Genomic DNA, 25,188 nt, shown 5'->3' with positions numbered 1-25,188 from the left:
ATCTTCAGGGGTCAGACGAGCCTGTGCGTTTGTACTGGCCAGCAAAGGTTTGAGAGGTGCAGGCCGTCCAGTGATGACATCTCTGCATTCTGCTGCACCTGTGTCACATATCACACTCGCAGCTTTTACTCACACTTGACATTTGACGCACCTTTTACATAGTTCACAGTGGAGTGAAGAGAGGTCTTGACATACCAGAGTTTTCTGATATTATCTGGAGCCTAAACACACGAAAACGTAAGGAACCAGATGACTAGTACAGACAGTGGGAAAGAGTCAGAGAGAAGTGTTGTTACGCTGTCGGTGCCGTGTTGCATATTATCACCTGCTGCTTTACTGCAGATGGCAGGCTATCAAAGCAGTGCAGAGGGAGAGGAACAGGGCTGGACTGAGATGGTACTCGGCGCAAACAGGCAGTAGAGATGAAAGCAGTCTGTTTGGCCTTATAAATGTCTGGAATGTTAATAAAAGTGAATTACAAAATGTATTATTTAAACCCTGTAATCCTGAGTAGATGAATGAATACATTTGTGAGCGGCTTACTGTACATGTTTACTTAATCTGACCGTAACCAAACTCTCTGTATCCATCACAGGGGAACAAGAAACTGTGCCCCCAGTGCAACACCATCACCTCACCCGGAGACCTGAGGCGCGTCTACTTGTAAAGAGCACATCCCTCCTCCTCCTCCTCCCTGCCTCTTCATCCTCCCAGTCCATTCCTCCTTCCCCCCTGGATTTCATCGCCATTCCCGTGGATGGCCATTTGTTCTCCCTCTCCCTCTCTGTCTGTCGTGGCCCGGATCAAGGCGCCGAACCTTCCTACGAGCGTACAGAGACTAGACGGCTGTCTGTGAGACTCTTGGAAGAGGACGAGCACTGACTGACTCTCAGGCGAGGCTGCCTGGCCACCAAGAAAAAGAAAACAGAAACTTTAAAACACAGAGACCTGCAGTCCCACTGCTCGACAGGCTTGGTTGCTCTGCCTCACAGACTCCTTCTACATGTAATGTGCGGTATGGCACCCCCTGCTGAGACCTGGTAGCCTCACACTGCTGGGGCCTTGTTTGATCTGAAGGAACTTCTTAATACACAGTAGAAATACTTGTTTTCCCCCCACTTCTGGACAACAGGCTCTACCCTGAACACTTGGCAGAAAGCTCCTTCTTGTTCTTTGTTTTTTTGGGGTTTATTTTTTTGTTTAGTTTTTATTTTTTGTTCACTATCCCTGAGAGAAAACTATCTACACGCACTGTTGCTTAAGAGAATTTTAAAAAGGGCCACTAAAACTGAGCTTTCAGCCAAACTGAGAATAACCTCACACTGCTCCTCCTCCTCCACCACCTCTTCTTCTCCCTCCTGTAAGCCCTCCCCCTCCTCCCTCTTTTGTGGTGTTCTAGTGAAGTAAACCAAATCCCCCCCCACCCTCCAAAATGCAGTGCAAGCACATGTAATATAGGTCTATGTATGTTTACAGTGTTGGGTGTAAATGACATAGAGTTCACACGCACACATACACAAACACAGAAGCAAACACACACACATTTACCATTAGCAGACACACACGTACAGAAATATATAATATCAAAGTCCTGTTTTTAGTTGGAAGGGTGTGGGAATGACATTTGGGGAAAAAAATGGCTGGAATAAAAAAAAAAAAAAAGCCTAATGTATTTTTAAAAAATAAGATCCTTTCAAGAGCTGTTGGAGTTTTATTTCACTGTACAGGAATAAAAAAAAATTTAAGTAATAATAAATACTCAAGACTTAGATGGTCAGGATGTAGGTGGTGTCATTTTTCTGAAGAGTACTGGAGAGATTCCTATTGCCCAAGATTTCCTGCAAACAAGCAGAACGATGGAACTGCTCTTTAGCTGCAACAATGTCCAACTGAGCCTCTTCCTTTAACCTCCCATTTCTGCTTCCTCTCAGTTGGAGTAACAACATGCTCACATCATAGTCTAGACGCTCTTTGTTTTGCCCCTACATGTGTCAAAAGAAAGCTTTTTCTTTTCCATTCTCATACTGCTATGCTGCAAAAAGGTCCCAAAATGGCAAAGAAGGATGATCAAGGCTTAAATGGCAACCTCAGTACTTCCCCTTTTCCCTCTACAGCAGCAGCAGCAGCAGCAGCCAAGGTGGTGGTGTGCTTTGTGTTTGTAAAACTATGTATTCTGTGACGTCTGTATTGTTGTAAGAAATGCTGAAACAAAAAAAACAAAAAAAAAAGAAAAAATAAAACTTCTCAAATACCACGAGTGGTCCTGGTCGCACAGCCTGAAATTAGAAAACGGTTCCTTTCTTCACGAAGAGGGCCTCGATGCAAAAGACACACTCTACTTTTTTTTTTTTTTTTTTTTTTTTTTTGCAGTAGACTTTGTGTGTCATCTCAGCGTGACAAGTGTTTGTGCTGTCAGAGGGATGTCTTTGCATCTGAAGTGGATCATCTCCATCCACTGTGAAACAAGTCACACAACAGTTTGTTTTCAGAGAAAGAAATCGGATCTGGGATCCTTATTTATAACAAGACAAATAATCCTCGGGGCGCGCGATTTGTTCCGAAACGATAGAAGACTTCTGTATTGATGACCCTGTCTTTTTTTTTGTTTGTTTGTTTTCAGTCTTCATGTAGTTGCACATCCTGCTTAAGTAAATACTGGGTAGGGGAAGGGGAAAAAAAAGGATGCAATGCTACACTGTGGCGTTCACATTGTGATTCCTCCGAGCTTGCGTTGATTGGAACCTGGCCCAAAGAAGGCAAACTGCACAAAAGGATTGTGTCAGAACTAATTTGTGTCATGTATATTCTTGGAAATGGTATGTCTTTCCTGTTTGTAAACTACATTTGACATTAATTAAATGATGTAAATGTAAATCTCAGTAACACCTCCCCCTCCTCCCCTCTTTTTGGCTTTCTTGTTTTTCAGTTCCCCTCATTTCTGCCAACGCATGTGTGCCAAGGAAACAGTTCAGAGCTAATCAATTTCATTCTTCCATTATTGCAGTTCTGCACAGTAACTGATGTTTTAGAAATATGCCAAGCCTAATGAGAAGCCTGTTGCTTTTAATGTATGCTTTAAGGCAGTGGTTTCCAACCTTTCCTGTCTGATGTGCTCCCACAGGCCTGTTGAGTTGAACTCTGGTTCCCCCTCATCGAGACCACCCATGAATACATTTTTTTCCAATTTACAGAAAAGTGGCTATTTGTTTCCTGTATATATAGTCAACTTTGCATCAGGCCTTATTTATAGTCTTTTCAAATGAGTCAAGCTCTGTAGATATCCACACCGACACCTACACTCACAGGTACACACGCAGCAGTGCATGTAGCAGATCTTTTAAGACTAGACCACAGCAGAAATGGTCAAGGCTTGGGAGTAGGCCTTCATAACTGGTTAGGGGTGGAGTAAGGTTGGTGTGATGTTATGCAGCATAAAAATAGTGGTTAGAGTTAAGGGGAGTGGGGAAAAATCTTTTTGATCCCCTACGGATTTTGTAGGTTTGCCACTTACAAAGAAATTTAGTGTCTTGAATTTTTTTACGATACAAATTATATAAATTGAGTTGCATTTCAGTGAGTTAAATATTCTTCTTCTTGTGCCACGCCTTTGTTGCCTTAGCTGCATGTTGTGGGTCACTGTCATGCTGAAAGAGCAATCCACAACCCATCTTCAGTGTTCTGGCTGAGAGAAGGAGGTTCTCATCAAGATTCTCAAGATTTTACAATACATGGGCCCGTCCATTAGCCCCTCAACCCAGCAAAGTCGGCCAGTACCTTTAGCAGGGAAACAGCCCAGCATAATGTTTCCACCTTCTCTGACCACAGCACTTTCTCCTAGTCCTTCTCTGAATCCTTTAGATGTTCATTGGCAAACTTCAGATGACCTGTAGATGTGGCTTTCTGCGGAGAGGGACCTAGTGGACGCTGCAGGATTTCAATCCATGGCAGCGTATTGTGTTACCAGTGGTTTGTTTGGTGACTGTGGTCCCCACAGCCTTGAGATCATTCACAAGCTCCTCTAGTGTGGTTCTGGGCTGATCTCTCACTTTTCTCATGATCATCTTCACCCCATGATGCACAATCTTGCACGGAGCTCCAGAGTGAGTGCGATTGATGATGAAATTTATATTTCTTCCATTTAGCCCATTCCATCCTTTTGCAGGTCTACAATCTTGTCCCGGATGTCCTTTGACAGCTCTTTGGTCTTGCCCATGGTGGTGAGTTTTGACTGGAAGATTCTGGGACAGTTGCCTTCTTTTACTCACTAAAATGCAACTAAATTAATAACATTTGTATCACGCTTTTTCTGGATTTTTGGTTGATATTTGCTATCTATCAGAATAAACCTGTGAAAACCCTTAATTTGCTTTTAGGTGGGCAAACTTACAAAATCAGTGAGGATCAAATAATTATTTTTCACACTGTTCATATTAAAGTTAGTGAAAATACATTTATGAGAAAGCAGACTTCACCCATCATCTACGAGGATTTCCTTTATTAACACAATCTACAGAATTTCAAGAACAAATTACACTTGACATGTATCAGTCTGGAGAGGGTTACAAAGCCATTTCTAAGGCTTCGTGGCGCCAGTGAACCACAGTAAGAGCCATTATTCACCAATGGAAACAAGGTGAACAGACTAGTTTGAACCTTCCGAGGAGTGGTCAGCCTACCAAAATTACTCCAAGAGCCCAACAACGATTCATCCTGGAGGTCATGAAATAACCCAGAACTAAATCTGAAGAACCGCAGGCATCACTTTCCTCAGTTAAGGTCAGTGTTCATGATTTTACCATTATCATCCAAGGTGAAAGCTACTGCTGGTTAAAAAAACCACAAAGGCTTGTCTGAAGTTTGCCAATACACATTTTGATTATCCTCAAGACAATGGGGAAAATATTATGTGGACTGATGAGACAGAAGTTGTGGGGGTCGGGTGTGCGGCCTGTTACACCTGGAGAAAATAACGCAGCATTTTATGAAGACGATGTCATAGCAGCAGTCAAACTTGCTGGTAGTGTGATGGTCTGGGGCTGCTTTGCAGATTCAGGACCTAGACCATGACTGATACAGTTGATAGAACCATAAATTCTGCGGCTCTACCAGAAAATCCTGCAGGAGAATGTCCATCAGTTTGTGACCTTGAATTCATTATTTGAAATTATACACTTTACATATCTTACCACTGACGGGTGGGGTTTTACCTTAGCAACAGAGATGTGTAAGAGTTTTTGCAAGGCAGAATAAAACATGTCATCTGGCTGTGAAGGACATAAGATTTGAAAAAATAAAAATACTAACATGTAGTGAGCCAGAAAAAACATTCAGCAACCAGTTTATTGTGACAGACAGTAAAGCAGTATTGGAGATCTTCTTCAATCGAAATCATTTCACAGTACAAATGTGGTATTTGTGTGAAACAGCTCATATGAAAATAGCTGGAGGCTGCAGCAGCTACATCCATCATGTTCCTACTGACACTACACGTATTTACTAGGACTTGACACACTTTCTACCTGATGCAGTTGACAGCGTTGAGGCTACGACTGTTTGTCCAGAGCAGATGGAAACGAATCAGTTAGTTTAGCTGCACACGTGTCTTGATGTTTTCCATGCACGCTTCCAGCTGCTGCTGCTGCATTAGTCTTAGTGTGTAAAGGTGAGAAACAGACACATGTGCAGCGGGACTGCGCCGCATCTTCGAGCTGTCATTCACTGACGTCACCGAGGGGACAGCCTATAGCAGCGCAGCACCTGCATTTTAATGTAACCTCCACCACCTCATTAATTAATCAGACGTGTGTTAAAATGTTTTAAGTACAGAAAAAGTAAATTGGTGAGAATAGTTGAGTTTAAACAAAACCTTTAAAAACACACATACTTGACGTTTTCTCGGTATAAAATAAATAAAAATAAAAAAGAATAGAGGGATTTTGCCGGGACAGGTGTGGAGTGTGTCAACAATGGTGGAGTGATTTGAAAACAGTGTTATTTTGGTTTGAGAGCATCAAATTTTCCAAATTTATCGTCGCCGATTTGGTTAAAAAAAAAGATGGCGACTGGGCCTTTTTTTGAAAAATCTAAAACTAAAATCTAAACTTGTTGATCGGTGGAGGTAGTGGAGTTAGTTGAAGTTCAGTAACCAGCATTAAACGAGCAGTTTAGTGCAGATAAGACATAGACGTTTGTGTGGTTCTGATGGAAAAGCTCTGTTGTTAGTCGATCAACACTGAATTGAAGCTTTAGTGTTTCTCATGAAGTGGACATTAGTCTTAAATTAGGTAATAAGTAATTACTGTATTCAAGTACAGTGTAGAGATGCTATATAATAATGATTTATATGCAGAATATACAATCTGATAAATTAATGCAGATTAAATTAGGTAAAGTTTCTGAAATAAAAACAAACAATAAAAGACTTTTCACATGTTAATTTATACAATGCAAAGTAATATTACTATAGTATCTAATGTCAAGTCAGACTACTCTGCTAAATTGTATACTTTTTTAAATTATGTTTTTATAGTTGTATTAAAGTAGCATTTCAAAAACAGGCCTAATACCTGTAATAGAGGATTTTTATAAAAGCGGTTTACATGGTTACCTGCCTCCTGTTGGTTTAAGTGCAGAATGTGACTTTTTTTTCTGTTATATTTTCCTTTAGCTGGCTTCTTTCGCCCTTTTGAGGACCCTGATGATGCTGCAAGGCCCGAAGACATCGTCCTCAATCCTCCACTTCCTCCTGACGACCAGGAAGAGGATGAAGAGCTAGACATCTTTGGACTGGAGGATGAAGTGGTGGTGGAGAGAGGTGGTGGAGATGCTGACGGTTACTACAGGTTTGACAGTCCCACCAGCAGGAGAGAAGAGGAAATTGAGGAAGAACTTGACGATGATCCCGAGTTGATGTTGTTAGTCTGGATGATAGCTCTCAGGAAGAAGACCAGGTACTTCCCTCGTCTTGTGTCCTCAGCTCGTCCAGAAGAAGAAGCAGGGAGGAGAGTGACGATGAGGAGGCTGCTCCTAAGAGGCCACGGTGGTCTGATGAGAGCAGTTCGGAGTGATCCCACAGGATGATTGCAGAAATTCCTTATAATGGTCTCTGTTGACTGTCCTCTCCGTCTGGCAGGACCAGTACTTCACATAGTAACCAACATCCCAGGTAGCGTCTGGCACTGGGACTTGTTTGTTTTATTTTCATATTTCATCACTGGTGGCTGCATCGATGTTTCTTTCATCCCGAAGCCTGGTTTTTCAATTCAATTCAATTCAATTTTATTTGTATAGCGCCAATTTACAACAGAAGTTATCTCAAGGCACTTTACAGTGTAAGGTTTAAGACCTTACAGAAAATATTTATACAAAATATTAGAGAAAACCCAACAATCCCATTTGAGCAAGCTTTAGGCAACAGTGGAGAGGAAAAACTCCCTTTAGAGGAAGAAACCTCCAGCAGAACCAGGCTCATAGTGGGCGGCCATCTGCCTCGACCGGTTGGGGTGAGTGGAAAGAGAAGAGAGAAAAGAACAGCAGGCAATAAAGACAACAACAAGCAATAAAGACAACAACAAGCATCAAGAACATTGGGCAGATGAACTGGATTCTGGAGATGTACAGCTCCAGGCCGAGGATACCTGCAGAAAAGTACAGAGAGAGGGAGACAGAGAGGAGGAAACACAACTAAAAGAGAGAGAAGACACAAAGTTAATGACATGCAATTGTGGCATTTGCATTGATACAGGAGAAAGGAGAGAGAAGAGGAGCTCAGTTTATCAGTAGAGGTCCCCCAGCAGAATAACCTATATCAGCATAACTAAGAGATGGTTCAGAGTCACCTGATCCATCTCTAACTATAAGCTTTATAAAAAATGAAAGTTTTAAGTCTAGTCTTAAATGTAGAGACGGTGTCTGCCTCCCGAACCTGAACTGGGAGCTGGTTCCACAGGAGAGGGGCTTGGTAGCTAAAGGCTCTGCCTCCCATTCTACATTTGGAAACTCTGGGAACCACAAGTAAACCTGCAGTCTGAGAACGGAGAGTTCTGCTTGGAAGATAAGGAACTATGAGGTCTTTAAGATAAGATGGAGCCTGATTATTAAGGGATTTATAAGTTAGGAGAAGAATTTTAAATTCAATTCTGGATTTAACAGGGAGCCAATGGAGAGAAGCTAACGTTGGAGAAATATGATCTCTGTTGCTAATTCCAGTCAGAACTCTGGCTGCAGCATTTTGGATTAACTGGAGGCTCTTTAATGAGTTATTGGGACATCCTATTAATAATGAATTACAATAGTCCAGTCTGGAAGTAACAAATGCATGGACTAGTTTTTCAGCATCACTTTGGGACAGGATGCTCCTAATTTTAGCAATGTTTCTTAGGTGAAAAAAGGCAGTTCTAGAGATTTCTTTTATGTATGAAGTGAAGGAGATATCCTGATCAAAGATAACTCCGAGGTTTCTTACAGTATTACTTGAGGCCAGAACTAAGTCATCAATGGTGAGAATGTGTTTAGACATAGTGTCGCTGAGATTTTTAGGCCCAAACAGTATAACCTCTGTCTTGTCCGGATTTAAGAGAAGGAAATTGGAGGTCATCCAGGCCTTTATGTCTTTTAAGCATTCCTGAAGTTTGACTAATTGATTAGTTTCTCCTGGTTTCATAGATAAATATAGCTGGGTATCATCTGCATAACAATGGAAATTTATAGAGTGTTTCCTAATAATATTGCCTAAAGGGGACATATATAACGTGAAAAGAATCGGTCCAAGCACAGATCCCTGTGGAACTCCATAGCTGACTTTGCTGTGCATGGAAGACTCATCATTAACGTGTACAAACTGAAATCTATCCGATAGATACGATTTAAACCACTCTAGTGCTGTTCCTTTGATTCCAATGACATGTTCCAGTCTGTGTAATAAAATGTTGTGATCTATAGTGTCGAATGCAGCACTACGATCTAACAAGACGAGTATAGAGAGTAGTCCATTGTCTGATGCTAATAGAAGATCATTAGTGACCTTTACCAGTGCTGTTTCTGTACTATGATGTACTCTAAATCCTGACTGGAAATCTTCATACAAGTTATTGCTACGTAGGTGGTCGTACAATTGCTTAGAAACTATCTTTTCAAGGATTTTAGAGATAAAGGGCAGATTGGATATTGGTCTATAATTCGCTAAGACCCCTGAGTCCAGAGTAGGCTTTTTGAGTAGGGGCTTGACTACAGCAACCTTAAAAGCCTGTGGTACGTAGCCTATTTGTAAAGACAGATTGATCTGATCTAATATGGACGTGCTGATCAAAGGTAAGACATCCTTGAGGAGTCTAGTTGGGATGGGATCTAAGACACATGTTGATGGTTTAGAGGAATTAATTACTGAAATTAATTCAGAATGATCTACAGGGAGGAAGCAGTCTAAGTACGAGCGTGGATCTAGAGTTGTTGTACAATCCATGCTATATGCAGGGATGATCTGATCAATTTTTTCTCTAATAGTTATGATTTTATTTGTAAAGAAATTCATGAAGTCATTGCTGCTGAGAGTTGAGGGAATACTAGGGTCAACCGAGCTATGACTCTTTGTCAGCCTGGCTACAGTGCTGAAAAGAAACCTAGGGTTGTTCTTATTTGCCTCTATTAATGAGGAGTAATATGAAGTTCTAGCTTTACGCAGGGCTTTTTTATATATTATTAAACTATCTTTCCAGGCTAGGCAATATTCATCTAAATTGGTGGAACGCCACCTCCTTTCCAGCTTACGTGATTTCTGCTTTAAGCTACGGATTTGTGAATTGTACCAAGGAACTAACTTCCTCTGACTCACTAGTTTCTTTTTCAGAGGAGCAACAGTATCAAGTATTGTTCCAAGTGAAGCACCAGTACTATTAACAAGATAGTCCAATTGTGCTGGAGTAACATTGAAATAACTGCCTTCCTCTGTGTTGGTACATGGCTCTGAAATAAAAGATGGAATCAGTTCCTTAAATTTGTCAACAGCATTTTCACATAAACATCTACTGTATTGAATCTTATCTGTAGGTTTAGTAAAGTCTGGTACTGTAAATTCAAATGTAATTAAGAAATGGTCAGATAAAAGAGGGTTTTGGGGAAAAACTATTAACTGATTAACTTCCACACCGTATGTCAGAATAAGATCAAGGGTGTGATTAAAACAGTGAGTGGGTTTATTTACATTTTGGGTAAAACCAATGGAGTCTAATAGTGAATTAAATGCAGTGTTGAGGCAGTTATCATCAACATCTACATGGATATTAAAGTCACCCACTATAATGACTTTATCTGCACTAAGAACTAAATCAGATAGAAACTCTGAGAATTCAGTTAAAAACTCAGAGTAAGGGACAGGAGGACGGTACACAATAACAAACTTTTTTGCGTCTGGCAGGCTGTCGACACCCTGTCGACACCCCTGTGACTGTAGCACGTACGTGCTTGTTAACACCGTCTTCCTCTACAGCTCTAGTGACTCCTACTGATTGGTCTGTGAAGTCTGTACAGTCGGAGTGGAACCGGGGGGTGGCTGGCACGAATCTCCCATAAGTCACATTCTCTCAGTGAAGCTCATTGATGACAGATGGAAAGGGGAGATGGCTACGCTGTGTGACATGGCTGTCTCCAGTCCTAACCCTGTTCAACCCTTTCTCTGTTCCTGCTCTTACTGCACAACCGAGCTGCTGCTGTTCACTGAGGATGAAAAAGGTAAGTGTGAGCTTGTGTGATTATATTAGACATCAATGTATGCTGTTGTGTGAACTAGTTACAAACTGATTCAACAAATACAGAAATAATTTGACTTACTAACTAAATGATTTGTTGTTCTCTGTTCTTGTGTTTCTTCACCTGAGCTGCTGCTGTTCACTGTGAACTAAAAGGTCAGTACAAGCTTCTTATTTGGAGACAAAATAAGAAGACCACCTGAGCTACTGCTGTTCACATCATGTTGGAAAAGGTAAGATCTAATATCTAATCTTTAGATATTAGATATATCTTAATCTATAATAGATATCTAATCTAATAATCTCTGGACCATCCCCTACACAACATCCTGATGGACCAGAGAAGTAGCTGCAGACTGAAAACTGAAAGATAGAGGAGCTCCTTCTTCCCCACAGCCATCAGGTTCTACAACACCCTAATGCTAATGGAAGATGATCACTAACTTCTTTTTATATACAAGACTACCTGTTTCCTTTTAGGGATTATTAAAGTTTATCTTATTTTATCCTATCTTAATTCAAAGAAGCTTTGTCTTTGCATTCTTTTTGATTTGAATTGACCTTTTTAAAGAGACATATCGTTTCAGCGTACATGCAGATGATATCCTGATTCCTTACAAGATGAGATGACCACAAGATGGAGAACAGTGGTTGTGTCCGTTTCATCAGACTAATTTATAGTATTTGTTCTGTTTTTTGTCTGCTCAGCAATTAACATATCATAAAAACACAATTAATACAGTTAACATAACATAAAAACACTGAGATGGTGTTCACGACATGTTTCTGATCTCACAGTGCAGAACTCTTCCTGCAGTTCATGAGAAGAAGCCAACTGAACCACTGTCAGCATTTGGTAAAGCAGTAGCTTTGACATTGAATGGAATAAAAACAAGCGTCTACCTCTTAAATAATCTGTTGTGCGAGATTCTTTCTTTAGTCATGTTGGGTTAATACAAAGCTTTCATTTGAAGAAGTGCATTTGACATACGCACAGATCAGAAAACAGAGATTGACAATATTTAACCAAGGTTCAATGCTGGGATTAAACTTTTAAGCATCACTTTGGGTTTGTAAGACCGAACATAACGTCTGGCTCATAATGATGACCAACTTATAAAGTATAACCAGGCTATCAAGAAATATGCAGTTACTCTTTCTTCTCTAACAGTAACACACCACAAACATGTTGGATAGATAAAGAGAGGGATAAGATGGACAAAACTTTGCTCATCGGAAGAACAGGTTGTAAAAAAAACAAAACAAAATCAGATGTTTGGTCTGAAGGTGGCGCCAAAGTAGAGGAAATGTTAGCTGAGTTCACCATGTTTCTGTTTATGTGGAATTAGAGGATTTCTCAACTCCCTGTCCTTGTCCAGTGAGAAACCTCAGCAGACTCTTCTATACTTCAGGGATTATTAGTGCTTAAGGAGCAGCCAACATGACTAAAGACTGTTTTATAACTGTGATGTCATGATCGTTCATGTCTTTATTGAACACACACATTAAACATACAGAGTAATGGTGAAAAGGTGTTTTAATAACCACTCAGTAGAGGCAGGGTGAAGCAGCAGAACAACAAACCTAAACAAAAAGATAAATCTACTACAGAATGACAGACATCACTCATCACAATAAATCTAACTCTAGAGTCCAGTCGGGGCTCAGACCTCAATCCAAATGAGATGCTGTGGAATGAAGAATATGTTTGAGCTGATGCAATTTTGTGAGGAAGAATGGTTCAGCGTTGCTCCTGGACATAAGGTTCACTTACTTTTTGCACCATCATGCTGTATTCTTAATGGATCTGTTCAATAAAGACATAATAAAGATCACGAGTGTGTTTTATTAGTTTAGAAATATTGTGTTTGCTGATATTTGTGACTTAGTTGAAGATCCGATCACATTTTAATGATAGATTTAGGCAAAAAAACACAAAATTGAAAATTGTTGAATAAAAACCAAGCTGCTTCAACTGACTTCGCATTAAATTGTTTTAATATTTTCCTGTCCAACAGTCAAAAACTGAAAAACATCCAAACCAAATTAAGATGGAAAGTAGTAAATTCATGTGCATCTTTATTAAAAAAAAATATATGGTTAGCATGTAGCACCATCTTATTTTAGCATGTTAGCATACTAACTTTAAAGATAATTAAGATAATCAGCTTTCAAAGCAATTTGGTCAAATGAAACAGGAGTTTGACCTGGTGACGTCTCTACCAGTTCTTATTTTAATGAAAACCAAAAACAGTCACTGTGGTGCTAAAGGAAGAATCATTGGCTCACAACAGTCTGCAGGATTCATCCTCTGGGGTCCATGAATGCTACATCTGTCATCAGACTACACCCTTCCTCCCCACACCATCTCCATCTTCTGGACGTGGGCCTTGGACGACTTGGAGAAGGTGCTTTTCACCACGTTGAGAGGAGCTGCCTTGCCACTGAGGTAGACCTTATTGAGGCAGCTGGGGAGCCACAACTGCTCGTCCTCCTCTGGCTCCTTCTCCTCTGTGGCTGCTCCAGCTTTTTCCTTCTGTCCGATGCTGTATGAGCAGGCAAAGATGAATCCAGTCATAAAGGCATCAAACCCCGCTCTGTGTGTACCAGTGTCAGTTGTTTTCTTCTGACTGCCTGTGTTTGTTGCACGGTTGCTGTTTTCGCTGCTTCCTCCTGTTCTACTTTCTGCACCATCGTTTCTATTGATGTTTGTGTCGTCAGCTGCCGTGGAGTCTGTGTTGTCTTCACATACACCGTTCCCCTCGTTGCCTGTTCGCACGCTCCCTCCTTCGTTCTGCTGGGCGCTGTCAGGACACGGCTCGGCCGTGTGCTGCTCACCTGGTGTTTCTTCAGGATCCACCTCCATGTGCGGCATTTTGTTTTCAGGAGCACCGTCAAATAAATGGGAGCCTTCTGCTACCTCTCCTCCACTCTTCTTCTTCTCCCTTTGCCTCTTCCTCTTTTTTCTTTTGTCTTCTTTACCTTTCTCATCCTGTAGGATGATAAGGTCCGTGTCGTGGGATAATGCACACTGAGCTCCATTCGGACACCAGCCAAATGCCTGTCACACAAAAACACACACAGTTAATACAGAAAGTTACACAGATACAGAAGGGAAGAGACTGTATATGTTCTCAGTTTAGACACTAAACATTTATTTCTACATTTGTCAATTCACTCACTAACTCACTAATAATGTAAAAAGAATAAAAGGTTGAAACTCACAGAGAAGCGCTGGCAGATATCACTCTGTCTGTCAGCAGAGGCTACAGCTGGACACACTCTGAAGTCCACATAGCTGGACATGTGCCCGGCATACTGACAGAACTCCACATGCACATGAGGTCCAGTCCCTCCGGAGGTCACACTGCGACTGTTATCCAGCTTACTGGACAGCGGAGGAGATTATATGAGGGAATGAATGAATGAGCAAGACGCGAGAAACTATTCAACGATGTGTTTCTACAGTGTATATTAATGCCTAGACTGTAGCATGAACCTATGCTCACCATTTCTTATAGGCATACTCCAGATAGGAGGCAGTGAGCCGGAGCTCAAATTCAGTGATATACTTGGTGTCATAGATGCCAGCAGGAAACATTTCAGACAGGTCGGCGGTGAAGGTGGTCAGGCGCTCGGGCAGATGAGCATAGAAACTCTGGTTGCAAAGAAAGAAGATAAGTCATGTGCGTTCTAAGCCACATGAGGCTTGAAAGCTGATTGTTGGATACAAACAAATTGTACGTAAAACTTCCTCAATCATTATTTATTGTTTAACTAAATTAAATAAAACTATAGACACTATTTAGTACCTGGTAAAGAAAAGCCATGTCGATGAGACCGTTGTGGAGCACGACAGGCTTCCTCGCGCGCAGCAGTTCAGTGAATAACGCCCGGATGTGGACACCCCGGCCATCTATTCCTCCCTTACACAGAAGAACAAGAGAGAAGGACAGCTTGAAAACCAACAGCAGCCCAGAAGGAAGTCTAATAGTCTTTCCTCAGTCCTGTTCTATGTTATCTTCATAACAGGGAAAGGCTCAGAAGACACAATACAACAAACAGCACCATGTGAAGCATCAGCACCTTATTATTGCCCTTGCAGTACGGGATTCCACGGGCATACTGCTGGTTAAAGTCGAATCCATGTTGCACCAGAAACTGGACTGACTGGGGCTCGATGATGTACTCCTCTGAACACAGCAGCGTCAGGTTATAGACCTGCACCAGGTATGTGTCTGCAGCCTGGGTCAAAAAGAAAAGATGAAGGACACAACATGTGAGCAACAGGAAATTCTCTTATTTGACATCCCTAAAATACACAAATCACCTGCCTGAGCTACCAAACCAGCATTGATCTACAAGCATACGTCCATTTGAAATATCTAATTATCAGTTTGGTATGACAGCCTAACAGCCACAGGATCTTGTTGTACCTTGGAGTCCTGTTTCTTGTAGCAGGCAATTCCCAGGGAGAGGATGGAGCGAGAGCGAGCCGCATGACATATGGCTTTATATCTATCCTCTATAGATCTGAACAAAACAGCACAGTGAGAGTCAGGACAGAAACATGCAGTCAGTCACTATAAAGGAGAATGCACGGCACGAACTCAGAAACCTGTTTATAGCATCATTTATAGCTTATCAATACTATTTCTGGTAGGTGAGAGAAGCTGGTACCAAAAACAGGATGATAACAGTTTGTACTCACTCTGCCAACAAGGACTTCCTGTTTCCAAGACCACTCAGCTCCTGAATCAACACAGGGACCATTAGAGTCTCTCATTAACCTTTATTGTAACTTCATACATGTGGGCCGACTGTCACTTTGCCCAAACAGTGGTCACAAGTGTTAACAAACATGAGGTTAAACACTCGGGTTAATTCCACGTACATGTAAAGGTGAGTTGAAGGCAGGTGTACGCTGGTAGAGGAGACACAAGAACTTACCGTGTCCAGTGCAACGAAAGAAGACGTTTTAATGGCGACAACCATAGCAGGCCAAAGCTCTTTGAAGTTATCATTCTGGACATCAATAATTGGGACTACAAACGAAGATGCCATATTTGTCTCAGCGTAATTACTCTACAAAAAGGTAACTGCTTATTTTCATGGGTTCGCTGGACAGTTAACTAACTACCAACTGCTAACTTAACTGGATATATTTAGAAATAACGACCTAGCACAATTGTCCATTATCAGCTATTCTATGTGAATACCTTGCGCTTGTTGCCTAACTCTTATATCGGCTTCATAAATTATGTATTTACTTTAGCAGATGTTAATAATTTGCATTTTAAGCGCTGGCAGCTTCCAGCTTCTCAACCGTAAACATTTCAACGTGCTTCCATGGCTTCTTCGGGTCCTGTCACTAAAAGTCGTAGTAGTTTAACTATTGCCAGAGCGCAAATACATTTTTTTCTCTCAATGTTAACATTGTAATTGCATTTGAATGATGCTAAATTTAACCAGACATTATGTACCAGGCGTTAAAAGAAAATTCTCTGGTTGATTGGTTGCCTTTAAAGGACGATTTTTAAACAGGCGATTGCGATAGGCACACATAAACAATACGTCACCAATCTGAACCACCGAGGAGAAGTCCGCCATTTTGGCTCAAACAAAGTCAGAAACATTTAATCTCTGATAAAGTATTTTAACTTGTACCCATAAAATACCTTGTAATAGGCTGCGGGACAGCACTCTGGTTTCCACGAGTTAACATTTAATGCAAATATTACAATTTCTTGTTTTGACGCTGCGTAAGTAGTTAGCTGAGAGTGATGATTTAAATCCCCCCAGTCATTGGCTGCCAAGCTAAGTTAACATCTGCTAAATTTAACCTTGCTGTCTGGTTTAACTGCTGCAATGGGAGGCTGCTCCGCTCCGAACTGCTCCAATTCAACCAGCATAGGCAAACAGCTCTTTCGATTCCCCAAAGACCCAGTTCGCAAGAAGAAATGGGTGATGAACTGCCGACGGGACTTTGAACCAACTCCCCACTCCAGACTGTGTCAGGTTAGTCCCACAGAGGCAGCACTGGTCACCTGGAGATCACCTTTAATACAGTGAAGAGTAGTGTTTCTGTTGATCAGTGCGTTATCTTTTTGGTTGAGTTATTACTTTGTGTTGTACTCGCTCTGTGCATGAGGAGGGCTCTTGTGTTTGGGCTGAAGGTGTCAGTGTGGACTTTCCTGTTTTTCTTTTCCCCAAGGATCACTTTGAGCAGAGCCAGTTTGAGGAGATTGCCAGGTCTCCAGCTGGGGGAAAGAAGCTGAAGCCCAATGCCATCCCAACCCTGTTCAATGTTGGAGACCCCCCTTACCCTGCAGTCACCACCTCGTACATCCTGCTGCCCCTGAAACACGAACCAGGTAACTGAAAACTGAATATTTTCTTTTACCTTACTTTTAGCATTGTGCATCCTCATTCATGCAATATTATCCTGGATGTTTTAAACCAATTTTTATTTAACACAACAGAATCAGTTTAAAATGCAGCAGTAATACAGTACTAGTTAGACTTTGCTCTGCGTCCGTAGTGGAGAAGGAACTCAATTTTGGGGACCACGGCTATGCCAGGCGCACGCCTCTGCCTGGCATGGAGGAGGAGGATGCAGACAGGACAGCTGAGAGCCAGCAGCCCTGCACACAGTGTCAGCTCCTCAAGAAACAGCTGGAACAGGAGATGCAGCATACTGCAAGGCTACAGAAGGAGGTGGGCAAGATGCTGGTGCTGTTTTTTTTAACAAATGGCTGTTTGTTTTTCTCACTTTTTTTCCTTTAAAGTGGCTGCACATCTTTCATTTTCTGGTTTAATTAATTATTGGATATAATACTGTGTTAGCTTTGGTGGCACAGATGTAGAAAAAGTGTAATTTTGGGAAATTACCAAAGAATGAATATCATAAATCATGTCATAAATTGAAATGAGCCATAATGTTTAACTGTTATAGGCTTATTGAACTGTCTTCTTTTTGTCTCCATCAGGCAGAGGAGATGAAGAAACGTCTGTATCGCTTGGATCGAATTGAAAAGGGCCTCCAGAACTTTCTTTACGAGGACCAGATCCGAGCCCTGTCCCTCACAAAGCGCTCCAGACGTGCCGTCTGGTCTCCAGAGACCATCCTGAAGGCCCGCAAGATCCGCTGTGCGGTCGGCACCAAAGGTTATGAGTACTTGAGAGAACTGGGATACCCATTGCCCTCCTACAGGACTCTGTGTAATCGCGTGGAGACTAAGATCATGGTGACGACTGATATGAGTTGTGAGGAGCTGGCGGAGCTGGGCCTGGGGCTCATGACCACCTGCGCCAGTCCTACAGAAGTTGATGGGGACAATGATGAGGAGGAACTTATTGGTGTTTTGTCATGATCCTGGCTGTTTGCATCCACTGACTCCAACTAAAGGAAGACTGTGCAGAATTTGCAGCATTAAACATCTTTAATGCAGAAAAGATGGGCACGTTATGCTTCTTATCTCTTTTCTCAAAGACTTAAGTGTCAGTACAAAATAAGCTTCTCTTGACCGAGTTCATAAGTTCACAGATTTGAAATGTCGTGGTTGTGCTCGTGATCTGCACCACTAAGACACAGCTTTGCTTTGTGAGATGCAGCTAGCGTAGGTTAGTGCTTATGGTGTGTGTTGCTAGGGAATTGTCGAGCTACAGTATGAGTTGAACATGGAATGAGATGTACAATGTAGTCTGTGGCAAGGCAGTCCACCCCTGAGAGTCTGTGAGTAAAGAGACTGTGTGTGAAGTATAGACAAAAGTTGCACAAAGCCTGTTGAATTTGCTGCTTTTGTGTGTTTCACTGTTTACATGCACAATTTCCCCACTGTGGGACTAATAAAGGTTTTCTTCTTCGTCTTCAATAAAACCCTGATTATATTTGGTATACTCAAATGTATAAGAGAAATAAACTCATATTTTTTGTTTGATTATTCTCTTATTATGAGGACTACTCTGGGTTGTAAACATGTTATAATATCAACGATTCCCTGTACTTTATGCAAGCTTTAACTTTTAGTAAATTGCGCCAAATGATGGTGTGTGTGTGTGTGTAAAGTGTGTGGGATTATGTTTGCATTCAAACACAATCAATCAAACAGCTCCGCTTGAAAAAGCCTCCTCTAACTTGTAGCACAAGCTGTGGCCTGTGCTGAAAGACAGGCTGCAGTGCTCACCTGACATTGTGCTACAGTGGCAGTGCTGTGTGCAGGGCGTATCAGGAGCAGATAAAGAGCATTGTTGCCGTCAGTGCACCGGTCAGATTGACATGCTCACTGGTTGGATTACAGTTGACAACCTCCAGCTCCATTAGTCTTAAAAAACTTGAGCCCATGTCTCTCCAAATACCATCGTAATCACTGGTGATGTGTGTAACTTCTGTCAAAGTTATCTTTAACCTGAATAAAGGATGAATTTTACCTTGGCCCAGTTTGGACTTTGAGCAAATCATTCACGTGAAAGATTAGCTATTTGTTTTGCAGTTGAACTGGAATTTAAAGACAGCATGACGTTTAAAAGATAAATGCTGTGCATACAGGAGTGCTGGATCCAGCTTTGTGGAGTATTTAAGTTTGGTACATGTACATGTTCATGTATACAGTGTGCATCCATTTCTATGCCGTAATCCTGTCGCTTTGACCTTTTTGGCCTGATAGTCATTGATTCCGGTTTCTTTTGGGGTAAAAAAGTGGAACCATAGGTTTGTTTGTCCTGGTGGCATTCACCTCCACACAGTCCAAAGCCTGACTCACGAGTAATAACGCAAATATTGCTCGATGGCAAGATCAATGTCACATACAAGAGTCCTTTTGATAGTAAACGGAGCACAGGGTCACGCCGGTGCCGCTGTAGGGACAGCAGTGTTTAGCAAACATGCAAACAAGCTGATGTTTAGCAGGGATAACGTGCTCGACGTCCTAGTCGGGTGTGTTAACGTGGACAAATGTGCAAATTAGCACTAGGTTAGGAACTGAAGCCAAACGTTATAGAGCCTTGAGGGTTATCACAGTCTTGTACTCAAGGAAGCAATAAAAGTGAGTCATCACTGTCATCGGAAACCTAAATGGAATGCAGCCATCATTCATTTGAGCAACTTTAAATTCACCTAGATTTAAAATGAGTGACTGTACAGTACAGACTGTACAGTACAAACATCAAATACAGAAGAGAGAGACTGGGTCCCCCTCGCGCCCTCCCTCTCTATCTCTCTCTCTCTGTTTGATTTGGGGGAAGTGCTCCGTCAGCCCCAAAGGCTTTAAAAACAACAGGGGTTTAGTGTCTTCTTTATGTGGGTCACAGGACAGAGAGAGGAGGCAGGTAAGAGGTTCGTCTTTCCTCTGGGCTCCTATTTGGTTTTACTTTTATTATTTGTCAGTGTTTTATTTTGAAGGGTAAATTGTATCATATACTGTTGTATTTTATCATTTTTCTGTCTGAATGATTCGGCTAGGCAACACATAAGCAGTGGCGTTTGTCTGAAACTTAGTTTCTAAAAACGCAATCAGTTTTGTCTTTGTTTGTTTTCAGGAACTTCTGAATTTAGTAGATATCCTTAGTTAGTAGATACATGAATGCTGTTTCTGTCATGTATGCTGGATGTTTAAGAATAAATGTATTCTAACTTGTAATTTAACAAATACACTTTGAGTAATTGTAATGAGCTGATAAAAGGCACACAATTAAGAGACTAAATCTGATGTGGACCGCGTTCGCAAAGACCGCACTGTTTGTGGCTATTAATATTTCTTTCCCTGCCTCTCTTTGTCTTTCAGCCTGTCTGTCTCCCTGCCAGCCTGTCTGTCTCTGTCTGTTCGCTGTTTACCTCCTAATGATCTTGCTTTGCCGATTATCTCCACATGTGATGAGCCAGACAAAGGCTGTTTACTTTTTGAATTGTTTTCTGGGATCACACTGAGTGGCCATTTAGTTCAGGGATGGAGAAACCTGCCAAAAACCCACTGTCCTTTTAGATCTGCCTGCACGTGCACCTTAGCCTTCAGACTGCATTGAAATCAATTGAGAGGCTTTAGTAAGGATAGCGTTGGTCTTAATATGTGTTTTTTGTTTAATAAGGTTACAAAAAGCTGCAGATCATAACAAGCATCATCTCCCGTCTGTATCCCCAGGCAGCCAGGGAGGGACAATGCGCTCTCTCTCGTTGCTGTATCTGTGTGCGGCCCTGCCAGGTGTGCTGTGGGCCGCACATACAACTCTGCTGGTGGAGGGCGACAACGATGCCTCCAGGATCTGCAAACCTGCCCCACACTGGGAGATCAGAGGAAGGGCACCCATGAACGAGGTGCTGGGAAATGTGGTCGTGGTGGCCCTACTGAAGGCCAGCTGACATTTCTGTCTCATGCAGGCTGCCAGGTAAAAAGATTTCATGTATCTATATAGTAGTTAGATGCACACACATCACACAATATCCTGAGGCATTATAAAGATTTGGTCACAGCACTCATTTAAACAAGACATTTTGGCACATCTGGATAGGAAAATCAAAGATCCATTTTCTCTCTTACCCATCCGTCATATTGTTTTATATTTCTATATTGTGTTTTAGGCTAGGGTCGTTTCCACTGCAGTTTTCCTGATCCATTTCCACCAGAGGAGCCAGAGTCTAAATCTAGTTCCTGGGCTGTAGTTCTACCTCCTTAAAAAGTCCCTGATCAGGGAGTATTACATCTTGGCAGCTCAGGAACTTTAAAGGCCTGTGCACATATACAGTAACTATAACAGAAAATGTACCAGGAACTTTCTGGTGAAAACTTCTAGTAGCACCCACTGTTAAGACCGACAAATTGATTGCAACATGGCAGCTTGTTGGGCATTTAGCATTTCATTGGGCAAACTGATTGACACTGCACAATGCATAAGTTAATTGGTGGAGTGGATAACGTTATTTTGAAGAACTACATGTCCACTAGTTTCATTTAAGAGCTGTTTTTCAGAGACTTGTCAAGTTGTGTGCATCCGCAGTGAGGTAAAATGATTCGTTTCTCTCTGTCTGCGTCTGTCCCTCTGCAGCATGAAAGACCTGCGTGACAGACTGGACCGCAGTAACATGACAGAGGTGGCTTTCATGATAGTAAATGAGCGAGAGGCTCATTCCAGAGCAATGTACTGGGAGCTGAAGAAAAGGGCCCCCTCGGATGTTCCTGTGTACCAGCAGGCCATCTTTCAAAAGGATGTGTGGGAGGTTCTGGATGGTGACAAAGATGACTTCCTGGTCTATGATAGGTAAGATCAAATTTGGATACTTTTAACACTAAAAAAGAATCCCAGAAATAACCCCTGCAACGTTTTAAGCAGTTGAAATGCATAAAATAGAGTTCCCAGTTTTTTTAGGCTCAATTGTCACGGTTTTTGAAATTGCTCCAAATTAATAATACTTATCTTCAATGTCCACGGCCAGTTTAAGCAAATGAATGTATTATAAAAATTTAAAAAAGCATAACTTTTTTTATTTCTATTTGTCTAGGTGTGGTCTTCTGACCTTCCACATCGTGCTACCATACAGCTATCTGAGTCAGCCCTATGTAGAAGCTGCAATCCGAGCTACTTATCAGAAAAACATCTGCAATTGCTCTGTAAGTAGTCACACATGTAGCACATAAACACACACACACACACACACACACACGCAAATGCAAATGCTTGCACACATGGACAAGTTTCTGTGGATAGTAACATACATCTTTAGAAATGATTTTCAATTGATTAAATAAAATGGCATAACCCTTCCAATTACAGCTGTTTATATTAGTAAGGGATCAGATAAAGGTGTTTAACATACACCAAAAGAGGCTTATCAACAGAGAACTGGGCAAAGCAGTTTCTGGAAAAACTGTGGTGAGGCGGCTGTGTCTTGGAAAAGCTCATTTTGCTGCCCCCAAGTGGCCAGATGAACGCAATCACTGCTGCTTTAAATCAAGAGCAACTTGTCCTAACTGCCGTCACATCTTTCCCAGGCAAATTCGACTTCATCATATGACAAGAACAGCACAGCACTGCAGAGCGTTAACCAAACAACTACGTCATCCACGATTCAACCGGACACTAAAGAGGTAGAGATAGCACCGGGAACTCATTCCCACATCCATAATCTTCATCAACATCGTCACCATCACCATGATACCAGTCACAGGGAAGAGTCTGAGCCTCATCCGGATACAACTCGGAAATCTCCTCCTGCCAGTCATCATGAACACCACACCTATCCTCAGCATCACCACCACTAATGTTTTTATTTTTGTATTTAGAGTATGCAGGTAACGAGCAGTTGAGTAATCAGATTGTGGTTGCTCTGCTAGTATTTCCACGCCTCACTCCTCTGTGTGGATAAAGCAAACAGCCCTGCACTATCTTCTCCCATTAATGAAGTCAACAGTGTAAAACCTGCCTGCAGGAGCCTGTAGATGGATGTGTGTGAGGAGATGGGGTGGACAGACTGTTACTGTCATTCACACAGAGCCAGGTGATGGTGTGAACTACTCCTGAGCAAACCTCCGTCAGGTTACTGTCAATTGTGGATTCTCCTAGTTCACTTTACTTCCATTAATCCTTTTTTAGAAGATACGTTTAAGGAATCTGGAAAGTGATGGAAAGTCGAATACACTAATTTAGTCTAAATATTCAATAATGTTTATTACTCAAAGATTTCAGCATTTAATGTAAAATATCACATGATATGCCATGTTCACTTGTTTTTCATTGTGTATAGACCAACAAAGAAAGTGAAGTTAACTTGAGTGTCATAAGTTATGAAACAGCACAAGATACACATCCACACAGTGTTTTTTTATGGGACTTTCTTTTATTCTCATGAACTGCATGAGTGTGTAATGAACAATAAGGTTGTTGTGTTTTAAATCCAGAAGTCTAGAAATGAATAAAATCGATAGAAATGATTTTGTCTGATGATAATTAATTTGGGATATAATATTAATATGTAAACATGTTCATTGATTTTAGAATTGCTGAAATAGTTGAATAGTCACCTCAAATTATGAATCATCCACTGTTTGGGCTAAAAAGTAATAATTCAAGTGAATTGTACAACAAAATTCAAATTTCTAACACTAGAAGGTGAAAGAGGATTTAGCTGTGTCAAGCCAAGCACACACACACACACACACACACACACACAGCAGGTGGATTACCTCGGTGCATCTTAAGATGCAGCACGAGCTGAGCAGTGGGTGAGTGAGCTGAGGAGAAAAACCACAACCATGAGAAAGAAGGTAAGGTCACTTCCTCAACGCTGCAGCAGCCATGTCCAAAACCTGTTATAATGAAATGAACTTAATAGTTGAATTTCACATGAAATATGCAGCTGCATCTTTTTTTCTTTCTCTGACTGAATCAACATATTGCATAGGGTACAGAGGTAAGAGATGAAATGTTACACAGATGGTTACATAGGGGGGCATCTAATAACCAGATGATAATTAAATTAAATTAAACAGTACAACATCATCTATATACAGGTTTTATAAGTATAAAAGTAGTTTTAACCAAAAAGCTTTACAGTAGGTTGGTGTAACCTTTTAAAATATTCTTATGTTCCCAGTTGGGAAAATATTTTCTTTTACATTTCCATTCAGTAATGTGCTACATGTTAAACCTCAGCAGGTTGTACTGGCTCTGTCGGGGATTTACCTCTGTAAATCTGTGTGAAGAAGCTACAGAGCAGAACTAAACTACTTAGAGCAGTTCTGTCCACACAGAAGTTGCTTCTTCTTATACGATCATTAGTGCTCTCACTTAAAACTGCTGAGGTAATATTAAACACAATGCTTGAATAGATATGCATGTGTCATTTTAAAGCACGAAACACGGAATGAGAGTAACGATCGAGGCTACGAGCTGTAGGATAAACTTGTTTTAGTGAGGTGGTTACAGTTACGCATTAAGGTGCTGGCACCGGACTTATCTCCAGAAGGAACTAACTTAGGTAACAACATTATGCCGTGACACTGTGAGGAGAGTGTGTGGAGGAGTGCTGGAGGAAGTTTTTAGATCCTTTAGGCTGCAGTAAACACTCAAATGCTGTGTATAAGGTATATCAGGTGTAAGCTGTGCATTGAAATTGTACAGTGTACTTAAAATATCAACTGTAAAAGTAGGCCAGTCATATTCCTCCTTCATATTACTGAATTCTACTGTTGTAGTTGGTGGAGCTGGAGCTTTTAGCTATACACTATACTGGGTAGTGAGGTAGTGCCTATTTTATGAGCTTGTTATTTATTATGTGTTCAGTATTTTACAGAATGCAGTTTTAAATCTTTCTCCGTGCTGCCAGCAATCAGTTCTGGTGGAGAAATATCACCCTTTAGCTGCTAAGTATAGATCAAAGTCTGGAAGTTGGTTGATCAAGCAAAACCACAAGGTGGAGCTCAAGTCCTGGAAAAAACACTCCCCTGTTTTCCTGGAT

General features: G+C 41.3%; 4 protein-coding genes across 7 annotated transcripts in view; 3 read left to right on the top strand and 1 right to left on the bottom strand.

Annotated features, from left to right (window-relative positions):
• rnf220a (ring finger protein 220a) overlaps positions 1-2,672 on the top strand; it is a 139,492-nt gene extending 136,820 nt beyond the window's left edge. For all 3 annotated transcript variants that reach the window (XM_026374346.2, XM_026374347.2, XM_026374348.1), the window contains one exon: positions 596-2,672. In XM_026374346.2, the coding sequence (XP_026230131.1) occupies positions 596-667 (72 nt within the window). In that variant the 3' untranslated portion in view covers positions 668-2,672. The remainder of the gene's footprint in view (positions 1-595) is intronic.
• Positions 2,673-12,722: 10,050 nt separating this feature from the next.
• Positions 12,723-16,111, bottom strand: toe1 (target of EGR1, exonuclease). The gene is made up of 9 exons (XM_026375285.2): positions 15,693-16,111; positions 15,454-15,494; positions 15,179-15,275; positions 14,829-14,987; positions 14,555-14,668; positions 14,252-14,400; positions 13,968-14,130; positions 13,029-13,803; positions 12,723-12,987 (listed from the first exon to the last, which is right to left on the bottom strand). The coding sequence occupies exons 1-8, from the start codon at positions 15,804-15,806 to the stop codon at positions 13,087-13,089; spliced, it is 1,554 nt and encodes a 517-aa protein (XP_026231070.1). The 5' UTR covers positions 15,807-16,111; the 3' UTR covers positions 12,723-12,987; positions 13,029-13,086.
• Positions 16,112-16,334: 223 nt separating this feature from the next.
• On the top strand, positions 16,335-19,127 carry si:ch73-382f3.1 (THAP and Tnp_P_element domain-containing protein). Its single transcript, XM_026375286.2, has 4 exons — positions 16,335-16,760; positions 16,957-17,116; positions 17,284-17,459; positions 17,732-19,127. The coding sequence occupies exons 1-4, from the start codon at positions 16,611-16,613 to the stop codon at positions 18,113-18,115; spliced, it is 870 nt and encodes a 289-aa protein (XP_026231071.1). The 5' UTR covers positions 16,335-16,610; the 3' UTR covers positions 18,116-19,127.
• Positions 19,128-19,992: 865 nt separating this feature from the next.
• Positions 19,993-23,650, top strand: selenop2 (selenoprotein P2). Of its 2 annotated transcripts, none has more exons than XM_026373765.1 (5): positions 19,993-20,069; positions 20,879-21,122; positions 21,780-21,992; positions 22,234-22,342; positions 22,724-23,650. In XM_026373765.1, the coding sequence occupies exons 1-5, from the start codon at positions 20,039-20,041 to the stop codon at positions 22,991-22,993; spliced, it is 867 nt and encodes a 288-aa protein (XP_026229550.1). In that variant the 5' UTR covers positions 19,993-20,038; the 3' UTR covers positions 22,994-23,650. The 2 variants fall into 2 exon arrangements, with proteins under 2 accessions (XP_026229550.1, XP_026229551.1); XM_026373766.2 differs by having other exon boundaries at positions 20,018-20,076.
• Positions 23,651-25,188: the final 1,538 nt, after the last annotated feature.

Source organism: Anabas testudineus, chromosome 17 (genome assembly GCF_900324465.2).
Source record: "Anabas testudineus chromosome 17, fAnaTes1.2, whole genome shotgun sequence".
Taxonomy (NCBI): domain Eukaryota; kingdom Metazoa; phylum Chordata; class Actinopteri; order Anabantiformes; family Anabantidae; genus Anabas; species Anabas testudineus.
Note: the sequence above shows the minus strand (reverse complement) of the source record. Positions and strands in the feature narration are given on the sequence as shown.